Below are 20,898 nucleotides of genomic sequence, written 5' to 3'. Positions count from 1 at the left end.
CTCCTTCGGGTACCTCCCACACCAAATTTCAGAATAGTAAAGTTGCAAAAACCCCCTATGACACCGTGTGAGGTTTAAAATCCCCTAAATACATACATATTTTGGGAAAAATTTTTTTCAATATACACAGGCTGTCGGCAAATCCGACTGATACTTTTTTACTTGTTTTAATTCAGAACACTAAACGTGGATTTTTAAACAATATTTGTTCATCGAAACTCAGAACAATAAACGTGGATTTTGAAAAAATATTTTTTTATCGAACTTCAGATCAATAGACGTGGATTTTTAAAGAATATTTTTTTTAAGGATTTTAATGCCAATAAATGTGGATTTTCAAGGATTTTCAGACCAATGAATGTTTAAAGAATATTTTTTCAACGAATTTCAGACCAATAAACGTGGATTTTTAAGCAATAGTTTGTCATCGGACTTCAGACCAATAAACGCGGATTTTAAACAGTATTTTTTCAACGAACTTCAGACCTACAAACGTGGATTTTTAAAGATTATTTTTTAGTGACCTTCCGAGCAATAAACGTGGATTTTTAAACAATATTTTTTCATCGGAGTTCAGACCAATAAATGTGGATTTTTATACCCTCAGCATTTATGCTAACGAGGGTATATACCATGGAACAATTACCCAGGTAGTGGCATCGTAAAATTTTGAATATGTTATGTCAAAACTTTCTTTATGTTGTTGGGGAAATTACATTTTTTTTTTATAAAGGGATTTGACTTTTCATATTCGATCAGCTGGTGTGATACCACTACCTGGTAGTTCTGCCATGGTATATACACTTTCATACGGGCAAAATGTGCCTCATCGAAATAATGGTTTTAAACCCCAAGTATGTTTGGACGAAATGTGTATCAGACAATTTGGAGTCGATTTAGCAATGTCCGTCCGCCTGTCTGTCTGTCCGTCTGTCTGGCTGGCTGGTGCGCGCGATAACTCTCGAACGGAGGAACCGATTTGGTCCAAAATTTGGCTTTCGCAATATTTTGTCCAAACTTAGTTTAAGTTCGAAGATGGGTTATATCGGTCCACTCCTTCCGGTACCTCCCCCACAAAAGATCAGAAATGTTCGGAAATTTTGTGCGCACGATAATTCGTGAAGGAAGTAACCGATTTGGTCCATGCTTTGCACATCGTTAAATTTCTACCAGACTTAGATGAGGTTCCAATATGGACTCAATCGCTCCATTCCTTCGGGTACCTCCCACACAAAATTTCGGAAAAGATTAGTTTAGGACCAGTTCACGAATCGCTTTGATTTTTATTGTAGCAACTTGCATTCACTGCCCCCCATATAACGGTATAAGCTTCATCAGGGGCAAGTCCATACTTCCTGAGAAAATAGCCTGAAAGGTACAAAAAAGCCCTATGACGTAGCGCAAGATAACTCTCGAACGGATCTGCCGATTAGGTCCACATTTTGGTCTTCGTAATATTTTGTCCAAACATAGTTTAAGTTCGAAGATAAGCCATATCGGTCCACTCCTTCAGGAACCTCCTCCACAAAAGTTCAAAAATGTTCGGAAAAATTGTTCGTACGGTAACTCTTGAAGGAAGTGACCGACATGGTCCATACTTTACACATCCTCATATATCTACCAGATATAGATCAGGTTCAAATATGGTCTATATTTGTCCACTCCATCCGGTACCTCCCACACAAATTTTAGGATAAGTTCACTTTAAGACCTGATATCGAATCACTTTGATTTTTGTTGAAGCAACTTGCACTCGCTGCCTCAATTACGATGGTAAAAGTTTTTTTCAGGGCAAGTCCATACTTCTTGAGCAAACAGCCCGAAGGGTGTAAAAACCCCCTATGGCGCCATATGTAGTGGCTGGAGATCCACTTCCGTAATGGTCAATGTCGATCCATTCCTTTTACTATCTCCTCCGCAAAACTTTTGATCTTTAATCCTAATCAACATATTTGTTAGTTCAAACGCCCAAAAAAACAAGTAAAAAAGTATCAGTCGGCTTTTTCCGACTGAGATATACCCTCAGCCTGTGCAAATTGAAACACTTTTTTCACAAAAAACTTATGTATTAAGGGGGTTTCAAAATGTTGGTCGTATGAACCGACAAAAATGTTGATTACGATTAAAGTTCAAAAATTTTGCGGAAAAGGTACTTAAAGGAATGGAGCGACATAGACCATGGGGGTACCATAGGGGGTTTTTACACCCTTCGGGCTGTTTTCTCAAGAGGTATGGACTTGCCCCTGAAACAACTTTTACCATCGTAATTGAGGCATCGAATATAAGTTGCTTCAACAAAAAATCAAAGTGATTCAATAGCAGGTCTTAAAGTGAACTTATCCAAAATTTTGTGTGGGAGGTACCGGATGGAGTGGACAAATATAGTCCATATTCGAACCTGATCTGTATCTGGTAGATATTATGAGAATGTGTAAAGTATGGACCAAATCGGTCACTCCCATCATGAGTTATCGTGTGCACAATTTTTCCGAACATTTTTCAACATTTGTGGGGTAGGTACCTGAAGTAGTGGACCGATATGGCTTATCTACGGACTTAAACTAAGTTTGGAAACAATATTACGAAGGCCAAATTTTGGCCGGAATCGGCATATCCGTTCGAGAATTATCTTGCGCTTCCACCCATAAACATGGTGTCATAGGGTTTGTTTTTCAACTTTCAGGCTATTTTCTCAGGAAGTATGGACTTGCCCCTGAGAAAACTTTTAACTTCGTATAGGGGACAGTGAATACAAGATGTTGCAACAAAAACCAAAGCGATTCGAGAGCAGGTCCTAAACTGAACTTTTCCTAAATTTTGTGTAGGAGGTACTCGAAGGAGTTTACCGATTGAGTCCATATTGGAACCTCACCTAAGACTGGTAGAAATTTCATAATGTGCAAAGTATGGACCAAATCGGTTACTCCCTTCAAGAATTATCGTAAGCACAAATTTTCCGAACATTTTCGAACTTTTGTGGAGGAGGTACCGGAAGGAGTGGACCGATATAATCCATCTTTGAACTTGAACTAATGTTTTTGATGGGAGTTTGGACAAAATATTACGAAAGCCAAATGTTGGACCGAATCGGCAGATCCGTTCGAGAGTTATCTTGCGCTCCAACCACTACACACGGTGTCTTAGGGTTTTTTGTAACTTTCATGCTATTTTCTCAGGAAGTATGGACTTGCCCCTAATGAAACTTACAGCGTCGTGTAGAGGACAGCGAATACAACTTGCGTAAACAAAAATCAAAGCGATTCGAGACCAGGTCCTAAACTGAACTTTTCCGAAATTTTGTGTGGGAGGTACCCGAAGGAGTGGACCGATTGAGTCCATATTGGAACCTCATCTAAGTTTGGTAGAAATTACACGATGTGTAAAGTATGGACCAAATCGGTTATTCCCTACAAGAGTTATCGTGCGCACAAGTTTTGCGACAATTTTTGAACATTTGTGGGGGAGGTACTTGAAGGAGTGGACCTATATGGCCCATCTTCGAACTTAAATTGAATCTGGACAAAATATTTCGATACCCAAAATTTGAACCGAATCGATTGATCCGTTCGAGAGTTATCGTGCACACCAGACAGCCAGACAGACGGACAGACAGACAGACAGACGGACGGACATTGCTAGATCTACTCAAAATTGTCTGAAACGGATATCGTACAAACATACTTGGGGTCAAAAACCGTTATTTCGATGAGGCACATTTTTGGTCGTATCAAAGTGTAAATACCCTCTTTAGCCTAAAGGCTGAGGGTATAAAAACCCAAAATTTTAAAACCCCCTGAATACATACGTTTTTTGGGGAAAATTTGTTTCAATATACACAGGCTGAGGGTATATCTCTGTCGGCAAAGCCGAGTGATACTTTTTTACTTGTTTTCATACAACTTTAGACCAATAAACGTGGATTTTTAAAGAATATTTTTTTCATAGAACTTTAAAACAATAAACGTGGATTTTTATACCCTCAGCCTTTAGGCTAAAGAGGGTATTTACACTTTGATACGACCAAAAATGTGCCTCATCGAAATAATGGTTTTAGACCCCAAGTATGTTTGTACGATATCCGTTTCAGACAATTTTGAGTCGATCTAGCAATGTCCGTCCGTCTGTCTGTCTGGCTGGTGCGCACGATAACTCTCGAACGGATCAATCGATTCGGTTCAAATTTTGGGCATCGAAATATTTTGTCCAGATTTGATTTAAGTTCGAAGATGGGCCATATCGGTCAACTCCTTCAGGTACCTCCCCCACAAATGTTCAAAAATGTTCGGAAAAATTGTCCGCACGATAACTCTTGAAGGGAGTAACCGATTTGGTCTATACTTTGCACATCGTGTAATTTCTACCAAACTTATATGAGGTTCTAATATGGACTCAATCGGTCCACTCCTTCGGGTACCTCCCACACAAAATTTCGGAAAAGTTCAGTTTAGGACCTGGTCTCGAATCGCTTTGATTTTTGTTTACGCAAGTTGTATTCGCTGTCCTCTATACGACGCTGTAAGTTTCATTAGGGGCAAGTCCACACTTCCTGAGAAAATAGCCTGAAAGTTACAAAAATCCCTATAACACCGTGTGTAGTGGTTGGAGCGCAAGATAACTCTCGGACGGATCTGCCGATTCGGTCCAAAATTTGGCTTTCGTAATATTTTGTCCAAACTTAGTTTAAGTTCAAAGATGGATTACATCGGTCCACTCCTTCCGGTACCTCCCCCACAAAAGTTCGAAAATGTTCGGAAAATTTGTGCGTACGATAACTTATGAAGGGAGTAACCGATTTGGTCCACACTTTGCACATTATGAAATTTCTACCAGACTTAGATGAGGTTCCAATATGGACTCAATCGGTAAACTCCTTCGAGTACCTCCCACACAAAATTTCGGAAAAGTTCAGTTTAGGACCTGCTCTCGAATCGCCTTGGTTTTTATTGTAACATCTTGTGTTCACTGTCCCCTATACGAGAGTACACGTTTCCTCAGGGGCAAGTCCATACTTCCTGAAAAAAATAAGCTGAAAGTTGAAAAACAAACCCTTTGACACCATGTTTATGGGTGGAAGCGCCAGATAATTCTCGAACGGAAATGCCGATTCCGGCAAAAATCTGGCCTTCGTAATATTGTTTCCAAACTTACTTTAAGTTTGTAGATAAGCCATATCGGTCCACTCCTTCAGGTACCTACCACACAAAATTTCGAAAATATTCGGAAAAATTGTGCGCACGATAACTCTTGATGGGAGTGACCGATTTGGTCCACATTCTCATAATATCTACCAGATATAGATCAGGTTCGAATATGGACTATATTTGTCCATTCCATCCCGTACCTCCCACATAAAAATTTGTATAAGTTCACTTTAAGACCTGCTATTGAATCACTTTGATTTTTGTTGAAGCAACTTACATTCGCTGCTTCAATTACGACAGTAAAAGTTGTTTCAGGGGCAAGTCCATACTTCTTGAGAAAACAGCCCGATGGGTGTAAAAACCCCCTATGGCACCCCCATGGTCTATGTCAGTCCATTCCTTTAGTACATTTTCCGCAAAATTTTTGAACTTGAATCCTAATCAACATTTTTGTCGGTTCATACGACCAAAATTTTGAAACCCCCTAAAAACATAAGTTTTTTGTGAAAAAAGTGTTTCAATTTGCACAGGCTGAGGGTATATCTCTGTAGCAAAGCCGACTGATACGTTTTTACTTGTTAAAGAATATTTTTCCATGGACCTTTAAACCAATAAACGTGGATTTTTAAAGAATATTTTTCCATGGACCTTTAAACCAATAAACGTGGATTTTTAAAGAATATTTTTCCATGGACCTTTAGACCAATAAACGTGGATTTTTAAAGAATATTTTTCCATGGACCTTTGGACCAATAAACGTGGGTTTTAAGGAATATTTTTCCAAGGACCATCACGCCAAATAAACGTGGATTTTTAAAGAATATTTTTCCAAGGGCCATCACACCAAATAAACGTGAATTTTTAAAGAATATTTTTCCAAGGACCATCACACCAAATAAGCGTGGAGTTTTAAGAATATTTTAACGAATATTTTTTCAAGGATTTTAGACCAATAAACGTGGATTTCAAACAATAGTTTTTCAAGGATTTACCGACCATTAAATATGTATTTAAAAGAATATTTTCTTAACGTATTATTTAAAGAACAATGATCACTTGGAAACAATTTCTTAAGACTTCATTATCGCATATCACCAAATTTAACATTCCTCTTCATTCTTGACGACAATATATTTAAAAGATTTGTCCATCAACTAAATGTAATACTAAAAGTAGAACACCAAAAACAACAAATAATGTGCAACAACAAAACACGACATGATTTTCAATAAACATGTTGTTGTTGTCCTTTTTTTTTGTTCTTCCTTAAGAGAAAAACAAATCAGTGAAGAAATAAATAAAATTAAATATTTCTTTTAACAATATTTGCACACAAAACACTCAAGCATGTACGCACACATACACACATTCGCACACACACTCAGACACACTCTAACAAATTTATATTGGTTTTATAGGTGTTGTATAGTATAATGTTATTTGTGTTGTTTGTGTTCTTCCTGCATTACATGGATACTACTACGACAAGGACAACATCCTTGTACTTGGGCAAATTCAATTTATTTAAAAGGTTGTCGTCAACACCGGAAGTACCAGATTTTTCCGTTGTGAAGAGAACAGGGAGAGACAAACAGAGAGTGAAGAACACTATGGCATATTTTTTCTTCGGAAAACTGCTTTTAGCTTTAGCTTCATTTTCAATTTCAGTTGTGTTTATTTGCAGGCATCATTCAAAGAATGTCAGCCAGCTACCAACGTGGTGATGGTGGCCGGGGACAAGTGAGTTTTTTGGGAGAGGGAGGGGGTTGGAAATATATGGCAACATGTAAGGCAATGTCATGATGATGGTGGCGTTATGAAGCAATAAAAGTGATTTATTTGCTGAAAAAAGGTGAGTGGCTGATTTCTATTCTCTTATTTTTTCTTCTTCATTTCTATTTGTCCAATGTCTTAAGATGTGTAGCTTTGTCTTGAAGAGTTTAAGATTGTTAGTTTACTACGTTTTCATTTTTTCTTTAACTGAGGTTTAACAAAAAGTTATCCTCAGGCTTTCAGTCACTTACTCATTCACTCAGCAAAGCAGCCAACGAGAAACAAGAAATGCCAATGATGAACATAAGTATCTTCTACTTCCGCCTTAAGAAAAATGTGTATGAGTGTAGGTAGCTGCAATGTGAACAACGTGAAAACAGCGGAAATAATTGATAGCAGGGTATTATTATATAATATTCGTTGCCTTTGTATGGTAGACGCAAGGAAATGCCATTTCATAGCTCCATATACATATGGGTGTGTGGGTGTATGTGTGCTATCTTCTGTGCAATTGTTATAGCCGACATGTGTTGAAAACTGAAAAGTGAATTATTGCTTGATTCAATTCGGATTTAAATGGAAATTATTCAACATCAAATAAGCCATCAAAAGAAGATTCTTTGTGTTCGTTTGAATTGAGAAACTCACATAAATCGGAAATGAAGCCATAAAGACATGTTTAAGTCACTTGACATCTATAAATGTGCAATGATATGTTGGAGAGGGGAATTTCAAATGAAGATGGGATGACATTGGATGATGATTCTTCGGCAAAGATTCACGCTTTTAATAAAAAAAAATCCTCGATTATTTCGGATGATGGTCCTTGCAAAAATATTCTTTAAAAATCCACGTTTAGTTGGTCGGAAGGTCCTTGCAAAAATATTCTTTAAAAATCCACGTTTAGTTGGTCGGTAGGTCCTTGCAAAAATATTCTTTAAAAATCCACGTTTAGTTGGTCGGAAGGTCCTTGCAAAAATATTCTTTAAAAATCCACGTTTAGTTGGTCGGAAGGTCCTTGCAAAAATATTCTTTAAAAATCCACGTTTAGTTGGTCGGAAGGTCCTTGCAAAAATATTCTTTAAAAATCCACGTTTTGTTGGTCGGAAGGTCCTTGCAAAAATATTCTTTAAAAATCCACGTTTTGTTGGACGGAAGGTCCTTGCAAAAATATTCTTTAAAAATCCACGTTTAGTTGGTCGGAAGGTCCTTGCAAAAATATTCTTTAAAAATCCACGTTTAGTTGGTCGGAAGGTCCTTGCAAAAATATTCTTTAAAAATCCACGTTTAGTTGGTCGGAAGGTCCTTGCAAAAATATTCTTTAAAAATCCACGTTTAGTTGGTCGGAAGGTCCTTGCAAAAATATTCTTTAAAAATCCACGTTTAGTTGGTCGGAAGGTCCTTGCAAAAATATTCTTTAAAAATCCACGTTTAGTTGGTCGGAAGGTCCTTGCAAAAATATTCTTTAAAAATCCACGTTTTGTTGGTCGGAAGGTCCTTGCAAAAATATTCTTTAAAAATCCACGTTTAGTTGGTCGGAGGGTCCTTGCAAAAATATTCATTAAAAATCCACGTTTAGTTGGTCGGAAGGTCCTTGCAAAAATATTCTTTAAAAATCCACGTTTAGTTGGTAAGAAGGTCCTTGCAAAAATATTCTTTAAAAATCCACGTTTAGCTGGTCGGAAGGTCCTTGCAAAAATATTCTTTAAAAATATTCTTTAGTTGAATAAATATTTTTTAAAAATCCACGTTTATTGCTGTCCTTCAAAAAATATTTTTAAAAAATCCCCGTTTATTGCTGTCCTTCAAAAAATATTTTTAAAAAATCCCCGTTTATTGCTGTCCTTCAAAAAATATTTTTAAAAAATCCACGTTAATTGTTGTCCTTCAAAAAAAAGTTTTTAACAAAAATTCAACTTTTATTGCTGTCCTTCAAAAAATATTTTTAAAAAATCCACGTTTATTGCTGTCCTTCAAAAAATATTTTTAAAAAATCCACGTTAATTGTTGTCCTTCAAAAAAAAGTTTTTAAAAAATCCACGTTAATTGTTGCCCTTCAAAAAAAAGTTTTTAAAAAAATCCACGTTTATTGCTGTCCTTCAAAAAATATTTGTAAAAAATCCACGTTTATTGCTGTCCTTCAAAAAATATTTTTAAAAAAAACACGTTTATTGCTGTCCTTCAAAAAATATTTTTAAAAAATCCACGTTTATTGCTGTCCTTGAAAAAATATTTTTAAAAAATCCACGTTTATTGCTGTCCTTTAAAAAATATTTTTAAAAAATTCACGTTTATTGCTGTCCTTCAAAAAATATTTTTAAAAAATCCACGTTTATAGCTGTCCCTCAAAAAAATATTTGTAAAAAATCCACGTTTATTGCTGTCCTTCAAAAAATATTTGTAAAAAATCCACGTTTATTGCTGTTCTTCAAAAAATATTTTTAAAAAATCCACGTTTATTGCTGTCCTTCAAAAAATATTTTTAAAAAATCCACGTTTAATGCTGTCCTTCAAAAAATATTTTTAAAAAAATCCACGTTTATTGCTGTCCTTCAAAAAATATTTTTAAAAAATCCACGTTTATTGCTGTCCTTCAAAAAATATTTTTAAAAAATCCACGTTTATTGCTGTCCTTCAAAAAATATTTTTAAAAAATCCACGTTTATTGCTGTCCTTCAAAAAATATTTTTAAAAAATCCACGTTTATTGCTGTCCTTCAAAAAATATTTTTAAAAAATCCACGTTTATTGCTGTCCTTCAAAAAATATTTTTAAAAAATCCACGTTTATTGCTGTCCTTCAAAAAATATTTTTAAAAAATCCACGTTTATAGCTGTCCCTAAAAAAAATATTTTTAAAAAATCCACGTTTATTGCTGTCCTTCAAAAAAATATTTTTAAAAAATCCACGTTTATTCCTGTCCCTCAAAAAAATATTTGTAAAAAATCCACGTTTATTGCTGTCCTTCAAAAAATATTTTTAAAAAATCCACGTTTATTGCTGTCCTTCAAAAAATATTTTTTAAAAATCCACGTTTATTGCTGTCCTTCAAAAAATATTTTTAAAAAATCCACGTTTATTGCTGTCCTTCAAAAAATATTTTTAAAAAATCCACGTTTATTGCTGTCCTTCAAAAAATATTTTTAAAAAATCCACGTTTATTGCTGTCCTTCAAAAAATATTTTTAAAAAATCCACGTTTATTGCTGTCCTTCAAAAAATATTTTTAAAAAATCCACGTTTATTGCTGTCCTTCAAAAAATATTTTTAAAAAATCCACGTTTATTGCTGTCCTTCAAAAAATATTTTTAAAAAATCCACGTTTATTGCTGTCCTTCAAAAAATATTTTTAAAAAATCCACGTTTATTGCTGTCCTTCAAAAAATATTTTTAAAAAATCCACGTTTATTGCTGTCCTTCAAAAAATATTTTTTAAAAATCCACGTTTATTGCTGTCCTTCAAAAAATATTTTTAAAAAATCCACGTTTATTGCTGTCCTTCAAAAAATATTTTTAAAAAATCCACGTTTATTGCTGTCCTTCAAAAAATATTTTTAAAAAATCCACGTTTATTGCTGTCCTTCAAAAAATATTTTTAAAAAATCCACGTTTATTGCTGTCCTTCAAAAAATATTTTTAAAAAATCCACGTTTATTGCTGTCCTTCAAAAAATATTTTTAAAAAATCCACGTTTATTGCTGTCCTTCAAAAAATATTTTTAAAAAATCCACGTTTATTGCTATTAAAACGCGAGGATTCTTGAATTGAAGTTTATTGATAAATTAATTGAAAAATGTGTATTACAAAATTATGTGTGTATCGTGCAAAGGAAAAAGTATACAATGACAAATTTTTCTTTCTACAACATATTCATACAAAAACCAAAGCCTTCTTTGTTTCATATAAGTAGTGGATTGCTTCGTTCCACAACACCTCCCCTCGAAGTAAATACACTACTGTTGATATTGCTGGTTCATCAAACCCAAATTAGTTGAACAAAAGTTGTGTTTATTTCTATTGAGTCCTTTGGTCAGCACATCAGCAGGCATATCTTCAGTTGATAGATATTCAAGGGATATATTGCCATTTCGAACACAGTCGCGTACAAAATGATGACGGATATCAATATGTTTCGTACGGGCACTGTATCCAAAGTTTTGTATAAGTTTTTGCGCGCTTTGACTATCATTATACAAAGTTATGTTTTCGGTATTTAAACCAATGCTATTCAAAATTCCTTTCAGATAAATTGCTTCTTTAGTTGCTTCAGCTATTGCAATATATTCTGCTTCGGTACTGGAGAGTGAAACCGTTCTTTGTTTACGAGCTTCCCAACTTATCGCTCCTCCAGCCAATATAAATGCATAACCAGAATACGAACGACGATCTGAAATGTTTCCACCCCAATCAGCATCAACAACGCCAAATAAATTTTCATTGGTTTTCTTAAACAGTAAACCGTAATCAAGCGTTCCTTTCAAATATCTCAGAATTCTTTTTACTGCTTTCCAGTGTTCTTCAGTATAGTTGGAATTAAACTGGCTCATGAAATTGACAGCATATGCAATATCGGGACGCGTTGTGACTGCTAAGTACATTAATGCACCTATTAATTTTTGATATGGATATCTGGACATTGCTTCTTCATCTTTTTCAGATGGTACTGCTAGCTTACAATTTGCTTCAATAGGTGTTGAGGAGGGTTTACAATCCTTCATTCCAAAACGGTCAAGTACAAATTCAGCGTACTTACGTTGAGATAAAAATACTTCATGTGCTTCGAGATTTTGTTCAAAGTGTATACCCAGACACTGCTTAACTTCACCAATATCCTTCATATCAAACGATTTCGATAGAGACATCTTAATGGAGTTTATCCATTCTGGTTCGTTTGATGCCAACAATAAGTCGTCAACATATATAGATATCAACAAAAGCTTATTGCCTTCCCTCTTCGAGAATAAACATGGATCTTGAGCAGTTGGTTTCAGGCCTAATTCCTTTAATTTCTCGGTTAGTTTGTAGTACCACATAAGACCAGATTGACGTAAACCATATAAGGCTTTATTGAGTTTGCACACAGGGGTTTTCTTCATTCTCAAATCCTTTAGCCATTTACTAGCAGTATCTTTGACCTCTTTGCTGTATTTCCCGTTCTTTTTGGTCGATTGTCCTAATTTGATGCTCGCAAGTATTGACTCTAATTCATCTGGAACTTGCATAAAAACATTTTCATCTAAATCGCCATTTAGATACGCCGTCACAACATCCATTTGATGTATCACCAGATCGAATTCTGCAGCCAAAGCTGCCAAAAGTCTAATCGACGATGATCTCGCAACAGGGGAATATGTTTCGTGAAAATCTTCGCCAGGTCTCTGCGCATATCCTTTTGCTACTAATCGAGCTTTCTTCTTCCCATTTTCTTTGGTTCGGAACACCATTCGACTACCCACAGTAGCCCTTTCAGGAGGCTTTTCAACTATTTCCCAAGTATTATTTTTAATTTGGGACAAATATTCATCCTCTATAGCTTTCTTCCATTCTTTTGCATCTTGACTTTTCAAAGCTTCATCTATTGTCTTCGGATCATTTATAGTAGATAAGTATGCGTACTCACATTCTTCGAAGTTTTCCTCTTCGGTATTTTCAGATTGATCGCTGCTAACATCTTGAACTGTATGGAATATTTTTCTGGGTCTTCCCCGGTTTCCAAGTCTTTCAAGTTTCGGACGCCCTCTACCTCTTTTTTGAGTTGTCTCATTTTCTGAATGTTCAACCAAATTTTCAACTAACGTTTCATTTTCAGCATCACTATTTGATATACCTTCATTTAATGTTTCCGCTTCTCGCTCAGGTGACTTATCTTGACATTCAATCTCTATTTCATTGTGTATTTCGGATTCATAAAAGTCGTCGTAGGATTTTTCAAATCCACTTTCGTTAATAAATTTAACGTCTCTACTTATTAAGATTTCTCTTTTCCGTGGACACCACATACGGTAAGCTTTCGATTCAGAACAATAGCCCACAAAAACACACAATTCTGATCTGGACTCAAATTTAGATTTAGGCTTCTTGTTTAAAACGTAACCTTTGGAACCAAATATTTGCATATGTACCACAGAAGGTTTCATATTTGTCCACGTTTTGTATGGTATCTCATCCGTTGCTGACGTTACACATCGATTTCGAATATAAAAAACATTGTTCCACAACATCCCATACGGGACAAGGGAGACTTCTCTCATATCAATGAGTGCACCTCGATTCATATTTAGCTCAATGATATGGGACCTACTATTTATCGCCGAGTCCGAACGGCGTGTCCTAAGACACCACTTATGGAGAAGTTTTTCAAGGCTGAAATACTCAGGAAATGTCGCCAACATTACTGAGGGGTATTTTGCCACCGTTGAAAAATGTTTGATGTTGCTTGGCCGGGGAATCGAACCCCCGACCTTCTGCGTGCAAGGCGGGCGTGCATACCATTGCACCACGGTGGCACCCGATTTCGAATATAACACGCTGTATTTATAGCTTCTGCCCAAAAAGATGGTGGCGAACCGGCATGTTTCATCATACATCTTGCCATTTCTACAAGTGTTCTATTTTTACGTTCTGCCATACCATTTTGCTGTGGCGTATATGGAGTAGTAAGCCGACGTTTTATACCACTTTTCTCTAAATATTTGTCGAATTCCCGATTACAGTATTCTTTTCCGTTATCCGATTGAAGGTTTTTTATTTTGCGACCTGTCAAGTTTTCAGCATATGTTTTATATTTCTGAAAAGCTGAGAATACTTCCGACTTGTGTTTTAAAAAGTATACTTCACACCACCGAGATTTTTCATCAATAAAAGTTACGAAGTATCTTGCATCGCCATTTGATTGGCATCTCATTGGCCCACATACGTCACTGTGAACTATTTCAAGTAAATCTTTGCATATATTGTGTTCTTTCTTTAAAAATTTTCCCCGAGTTTGTTTTTCACTGATGCACACCTCGCATGTTGAAAGTTTGGAATCGTTTTTAAATTTTAAACCGTAAACTATGTCACTATTTGCCATTTTCTTCAAATCTTTTTCATTTAAGTGACCCATTTTAAAATGCCATGCATCAATTTCATTTTTAGGTTCTACAATATTTACAGAATTTTCAAGTTTTTCAATATAATATAGGTTACCGATTCTTTTAGCAGTTAAAATCACCTTTTTGTTTGTATCAATTATAACTGCGTCGTTCTTACGAAATTTTACTTCATAACCGTTATCCGTTATTTTCGACACTGACAGTAAATTTGTTCTTAGATCCGGCACATAAAGAACGTCTTTTAGTTCCAAATTTGTCTCACAACCCCGTTTATTCACTGAGACATCCACTTTTCCGATTCCATTAATTTTTGTACAATTATTGTTTGCCAAGTTTAAAGTCTGATCCAATGGCGACATATTTCTAAAATTTTCTTTACTGGCACTCATATGTGACGTACAACCACTATCTAAACACCATTTAGATTTAACATCGGGACACAAATAAACTGTTTCTTTTGTCATTAATGACACATTCGACTTTTTATTTTCTTCCACTTTTTGTGTACTTTGAAAATGTTTACTGTTTTTAGATCTACAATTCCTCGCGAAATGTCCGATTTTACCGCACTTAAAGCAACCACTGTTTTGTTTATTTTTCATTTGTTTTGCTTTTGGTTGATGTTTTTTAGCATATAGCGCATTTGTTGTGTCACTATTTTCTTTAGATTTTCTTGATTCAGATTCTTCCAAAATTTTAACACGCAAAATTTCCGGTTTTGGTAGTTCATCGCGGGTTTCTAAAGCACACCGAAAAGTTTCGAACGAATCTGGGAGACTATACAGCAGTAAAATCGCTAATAGCTCATCACCGATTTGAACACCGATTTCTTTTAGTTTTGCCACGGCATCGAAAAAATCATTTAAATGTTCACGGACTTTATCACTTTCACGCATTCGCGATAAAGCAACTCTTTTTAATAGTGTAGCCTTCCGCGCAGGCCCTTTCGATTGATACGTAGATTCCAGTCTCAGCCAAATATTCCTTGCACTTTCACATTCTGCAATCAAACCCAATTCTGAGGGACTCATTGCCAACATTATGTCGGCCGCTGCCTTTTGGTCTTGCTTTTTCCAAGCTGCTGCTGCATTTGCATCCGTCGGACATACATCAGTTCCGTCGACATATGCCCACAAATCATTTTTCACCAAAATAGCACGCATTTGCAGTTTCCATGTGTCATAGTTCTCCGCGTTTAGCGGTTCAATACGTACCACACCAGCCATTTTTCAATTCGACACCAAATTTTCCGTTTTGCCTTCCAATTCTTAATTTTTTCCTCTCAAAAATTATCGCCGCTTATTGTCTATTCGTTAATTCGCGGTTATTTTGCCTCTTCTGGGCCCATAACCTATTAAAACGCGAGGATTCTTGAATTGAAGTTTATTGATAAATTAATTGAAAAATGTGTATTACAAAATTATGTGTGTATCGTGCAAAGGAAAAAGTATACAATGACAAATTTTTCTTTCTACAACATATTCATACAAAAACCAAAGCCTTCTTTGTTTCATATAAGTAGTGGATTGCTTCGTTCCACAACAATTGCTGTCCTTCAAAAAATATTTTTAAAAAATCCACGTTTATAGCTGTCCCTAAAAAAAATATTTTTAAAAAATCCACGTTTATTGCTGCCCTTCAAAAAATATTTTTAAAAAATCCACGTTTATTGCTGTTCTTCAAAAAATATTTTTAAAAAATCCACGTTTATTGCTGTCCTTCAAAAAATATTTTTAAAAAATCCACGTTTATTGCTGTCCTTCAAAAAATATTTTTAAAAAATCCACGTTTATTGCTGTCCTTCAAAAAATATTTTTAAAAAATCCACGTTTATTGCTGTCCTTCAAAAAATATTTTTAAAAAATGCACGTTTATTGCTGTCTGTTACGGGAATTTGCCCAAGCGCCAAGTTTCACAAGATTGTAAACAACAAATACGAGGTTTAGAAAATTCAATTTATTCAATATCCAATTGTATTTGCATGTTGAAATTCCTAATAGTGGAATATTAAAAATTAAAATACATTTAAATAAATTCACATTTTTTGATGATTATAGTTACTTTTTAGTTTGAAACAAAGCGCGAAAATTTTTATATTTTTACAAATTCGTTCCAAAGTTAAATTTATGTTGCATTCTAGATGTAGAATCACGTTGATTTATAACCTTAAAATGAGTTTACTTTAGTTGCTACAAATTGAGATTACAATAATTCGATAACTGTGATTGATTAGTTATAGTTCATCAATTGACCGACGGTGGCGCTAACACCTCTCCGCAGTGTAGTTAATAAGTTGGCCAACAGTGGCGCTAACAACCCCCCGCAGTATGGCAAGAAAGATTCGCAGCCCTACTCCCTATTTGGAGCCACGTCGAGTAAGGCCAATCTTGTTACTGGTCTTTCTAGCACACCACGAGACGTCATAATTTTCGCTCTGCGAACTTGGCCATCAGCTGCAACTGTAGTCTCCACTACTTTTCCTCTGGGCCACACATTTCTCGGGAACGAAGGGTCAACCACAACAACCAAATCGCCTTTACTTAATGGTTTACTGTTTTCGAACCATTTAGTTCGACATGTAAGTGACGGCAAATATTCTAACAGCCATCTTTTCCAAAAATGTTGGGCATACATCTGCGATTGCAACCAGCTATTCTTAACAACCACACTAGAGTCATCGTAGTCAGCTAATGGTTTCATACCATTTGAACTCCTAACAGTAAATGGTTAGGAGTTAGTGCCTCCTGATTTTCGTTGTCTATCGGCACGTAGGTAAGTGGTCGAGAGTTTACAATATTTTCGACTTCTGCCATCATGCTTCGAATTGTCATTGACTGATCTCGTCGGCATTATTTTGTAAAAAACTGTTTTGACGGAACGTACCATGCGTTCCCACGCCCGCCCATATGTGGGGCAGCAGGCGGAATGAAATTCCATTTTGTAGCAGCAGTTGTGAAATTGCGAACAAATTCATTACTGTCTATTTCCTTTATTGCGGCGCGTAGCTCCTTTTCTGCTCCAACAAAGTTGGTCGCATTATCGCTGAAAAATTCCCTTGGCGTACCACGTCTGGCCATAAAATTCCGGATGGCTAAAATACAAGAACTGGTGGTTAGGGAATGTACTATTTCGATATGAACGGCTCGAATGGTAAGACAGGTGAACAGTGCACCGTATCTTTTTTCCTTGTGTCTATTCACGGTAACCAAAATTGGACCAAAAAAGTCCAGCCCTGTAAATGTAAAGGGCGCCACATGTGCTGACAGTCTAGCTCTAGGAAGCCTTGCCATTTGTGGATATGTTGGTGCAGCCTTACTCACTTTGCACATTTGGCAAGTCCGTATAACTTTTTTATACATTGTTCTTAAGCGAGGCACATAATATTGTTGTCGAATTTCATTCACGGCAGTTTCATGATTTCCGTGATGGTATTTTCCATGAAAGTGTAGTAATATTAGCTTGGTGATGTAACTTTGTTTTGGCATAATTGCTGGGTGTTTAAATTCATCTGGAACATCAGCATGCTCTATTCGGCCGTCAATACGTAGAACATCATCACCGTCTAGAAAAGGAGAGAGCTTATAAAGAGAGCTACTTTTGCCAATTTTACTACCACCTTTCAACGTTGTTATTTCTTCTAAATAGTTGTCCATTTGAGCTTGTTTTAGAAGAACAATGTCCGCCTTTTTTAGTTCGTGTTGAGATAAGTTATTGGGAATTGTACTCTCTTTGAGCTTGTTTATATAATGTATAACATAGGCAACCGATCTAAGTGCTCTTCGCCACTGAGAAAAACGCTCGATTTGGACTAAGTGGGGAATTTCTTTTACATGAAGTAAATGTTGTTTAAGTTCACATTCAACGTAAGCCATTATGCCATTTTGTGTCGGCCACAAACTTGGATCTTCTTTCAAAAAACTGGGACCAGTTTGCCATCTACTATTATTTGATAAATCGGGGCCCCTTTTAGTCCACTTTGTTGCTTCATCTGCTACATTTAATTTGCCAGAAATCCATCGCCAGTCGTCTAAATCAGTAGTGTCGAGAATTTCACTCACTCGAAAGGCTACAAATTGATGATACCTTTTTTGATCTGACTTCAGCCAACTGATGACAGTTTTAGAATCAGACCAAAAGATCATTCGGCTGAGTTTTATAGTTGTACTTTTTTTGATACAATTGGCAAAACGTGACGCAATTACTGCTGCCATTAATTCCAAACGTGGAATGGAGGTTACTCTTAGTGGGGCAACTCTGGTTTTTGAACCCACAAGAGACACAACGACATCGTTACCATTCGAAATCCTAAAATAGGAAACTGCTGCATAGCCATTCTCGCTGGCATCAGCAAAGGTGTGCAACTGAACATCAACATTGTTATAATCACTAAACTTTTGGAGGTAACATCGAGGTATTGAAATGTTTTTAATTTCTGGCAAGAACGATAGCCATTTAGACCATTTTGTCATGTGATGGGGTTGTATTTCTTCATCCCATGTTACGCCGCTTCTCCATACATCCTGCAGTATTATTTTTAAGTACATTAAATAGTGTCCAATAAGTCCTAAAGGATCGTATATTGACATCAAAAATCTTAATAATTCGCATTTTGAGGGAACTTTGTTTTCTGTCAATATATTGTTGGCAATATTGGGTGAAAGTTTAAACGTGAAAGCGTCATCTAATGATTTCCAAAAAAACACCAAGAACCTTCTCTATCTCTATTTCATTCCCGAGATTAAGACTCTTTTGTTGTCGACCATTGCTATCATTCATGGCAGCCAAAACACTTTTATTATTACAAATCCAGTTTCTTATGTTGAAACCAGCCATTCCGTGAATATACTTAACGTTTTGAGCTAAAGTAATAGCCTCTTCCACTGTGTCAACAGAATCTAAATAGTCATCAACATAATGGTTATTTTTTATAGCCGCTGCCGCTGTCGGATATTTACTAATAAATTTATCTGCATTAATATTTTTCACGTACTGCGAGATGCAAGGTGAACATGATGCTCCGAAAATCATCACGTTCATAACATAAACGTCAGGTTCTCCGTCGCTCTCGCCACGCCATAGAAATCGCTGAGCATTACGATCCTCTTCCCTAATGAACACCTGGTGAAACATCTGCTCTATATCACCACAAATCGCGATAGCTTTTTCGCGAAAACGAATAAGAATTGAGGGAAGGGAACACAGCATATCTGGACCTTTCATTAGCATATCGTTTAAAGAAGTACCATGGGCTCTTGCAGCTGCATCCCAGACGATTCTTGTTTTCCCTGGCTTGTCTTTATTAAAAACTGGGAAAATTGGCAAATACCAAACCTTCTTCTCTTTAGTTGAAGTTATACGGTCATTCGCTATCTTGGTTATATAGCCTTTTGAAATATATTCAGAAATGGTTTTGTTGAAAATATCGTTTAAATTACAATCATTTTTTAATTTCTTTTCCAAACATGTAAACCTCTTCAGCGCCATATCGTAACTGTTTGGCATTTGTACATAATGTACATAATGTCCATCAGCTCTTTGTATGGTACACTTCTCTAAGATGGACATGGCTTTTTCGTCGTCTTTACTCATCATGGTTTTTGCACTATCTACACCGGCAGTTTCCAAAGAGTAAAACATTTTCATTAAATCAGATAGGATTTTATTATTGCATTCATCCGAATGACAGTGATGGTGCTCTATAAACTTAGTTCTCATTGCACCGTATACTAACCACCCAAGACGGGTACGAATTGCCACAGGTTCGTTGATCTTACCTTCTTTAATATTATTGTAAACACATAGATTGGAATTATTTAAACCAATCAATAATCGCGGCGTAGCATCAATATAACCGTTAACAGGTAATCCGGCCAAGTAAGGAAACTCTTGTACAAGTTTTTCAAAATCAAGAGTTTGCTTCGGTAAAGAAAGATGTTTTACTGTACGAACATCCACAGTATGAACCTTTTTATTAGGACCAGCGATATTTACACAAAGTCTACGAGAGTTGTTTTCATTTCGTTCGACGTTCCCAGTCCATTTAAGACATAAAGGTTCAGAGGTACCAGAAAGATTTAAGTCGTTGATGATCTGCTCATCTACCAAACTCGTTGAAGAACCGTCGTCAATAAAAGCAAATGTTTCTATAAATTTATTTTCATTGCCATATATTTTTACAGGAATAATTTTAAATAAATTGTTACAGCCCAATGCATCGTGCGTGTTACATCTCTGGGTTTCACTGTTTTGCATTGAAACTTTGTTTTTATTTGATTTCTCTATGTTTGACATTTCTCTTTTGTCCGTCTTTTCCGTTGGTTTATGCAATAGAAAATGATGTTTATATTTGCAATTATCGACACCACATACGTTGTTGCTATTGCATTTGCCAAAATGTTTTCGTAAACATTGTTTACAGAGATTAAATTCTCTTACGATATTTCATTTATTTGTTCTATCCATTCTCTTAAATTTCTCGCAGCTGGCAACGTTGTTGCAGTTATCACTGCACACGATACACCTCTTTCTGTTTTGTTCAGTGTGAGTGTGTACATATGCATTTCTCTGCCTATTGCGTGAGAGAATCTCTGCGGCAGAGCTAGAACTGCTGTCAATATTTACGCTGCTGGCAGAAACACCAATGTCAAAAATCCATGCGGAGAATTCCGCTAAGTTGACTTTTTTGTTTTGTTTTGATAAGTTCATTTTATAAGTTCCCCAATTTATTTGGAAATAAGAAGGCAATTTGGCAATTAATTCCTGCAACAATGATGGATTATTGAGCTCATCGAGAAGATTGCAGGCTTCTATTGTGGCATGCAGACCTTTAACCTGTACAGCAAATGAGGTAAGTGTATCCAGCTTGTTTACATTGACTGTTGGTAATAATCTT

The 20,898-nt window shown here is 35.9% G+C and overlaps 1 protein-coding gene across 1 annotated transcript; it reads right to left on the bottom strand.

Annotated features, from left to right (window-relative positions):
• Positions 1–18,683: 18,683 nt before the first annotated feature.
• On the bottom strand, positions 18,684–19,643 carry LOC141392197 (uncharacterized). The gene has a single exon (XM_073965152.1). It carries the CDS (start codon positions 19,641–19,643, stop codon positions 18,684–18,686), a length of 960 nt encoding a protein of 319 aa, XP_073821253.1.
• Between the last annotated feature and the right edge of the window lie 1,255 nt (positions 19,644–20,898).

This window comes from Musca autumnalis, unplaced genomic scaffold (genome assembly GCF_047663935.1).
Source record: "Musca autumnalis isolate F117 unplaced genomic scaffold, ASM4766393v1 scaffold_2, whole genome shotgun sequence".
Lineage (NCBI taxonomy): Eukaryota > Metazoa > Arthropoda > Insecta > Diptera > Muscidae > Musca > Musca autumnalis.
Note: the sequence above shows the minus strand (reverse complement) of the source record. Positions and strands in the feature narration are given on the sequence as shown.

Excerpts from the sequence above, each read along its gene's own strand:
- LOC141392197 (XM_073965152.1), bottom strand. The coding sequence starts at position 19,643 with ATGTTTTACTCTTTGGAAACTGCCGGTGTAGATAGTGCAAAAACCATG.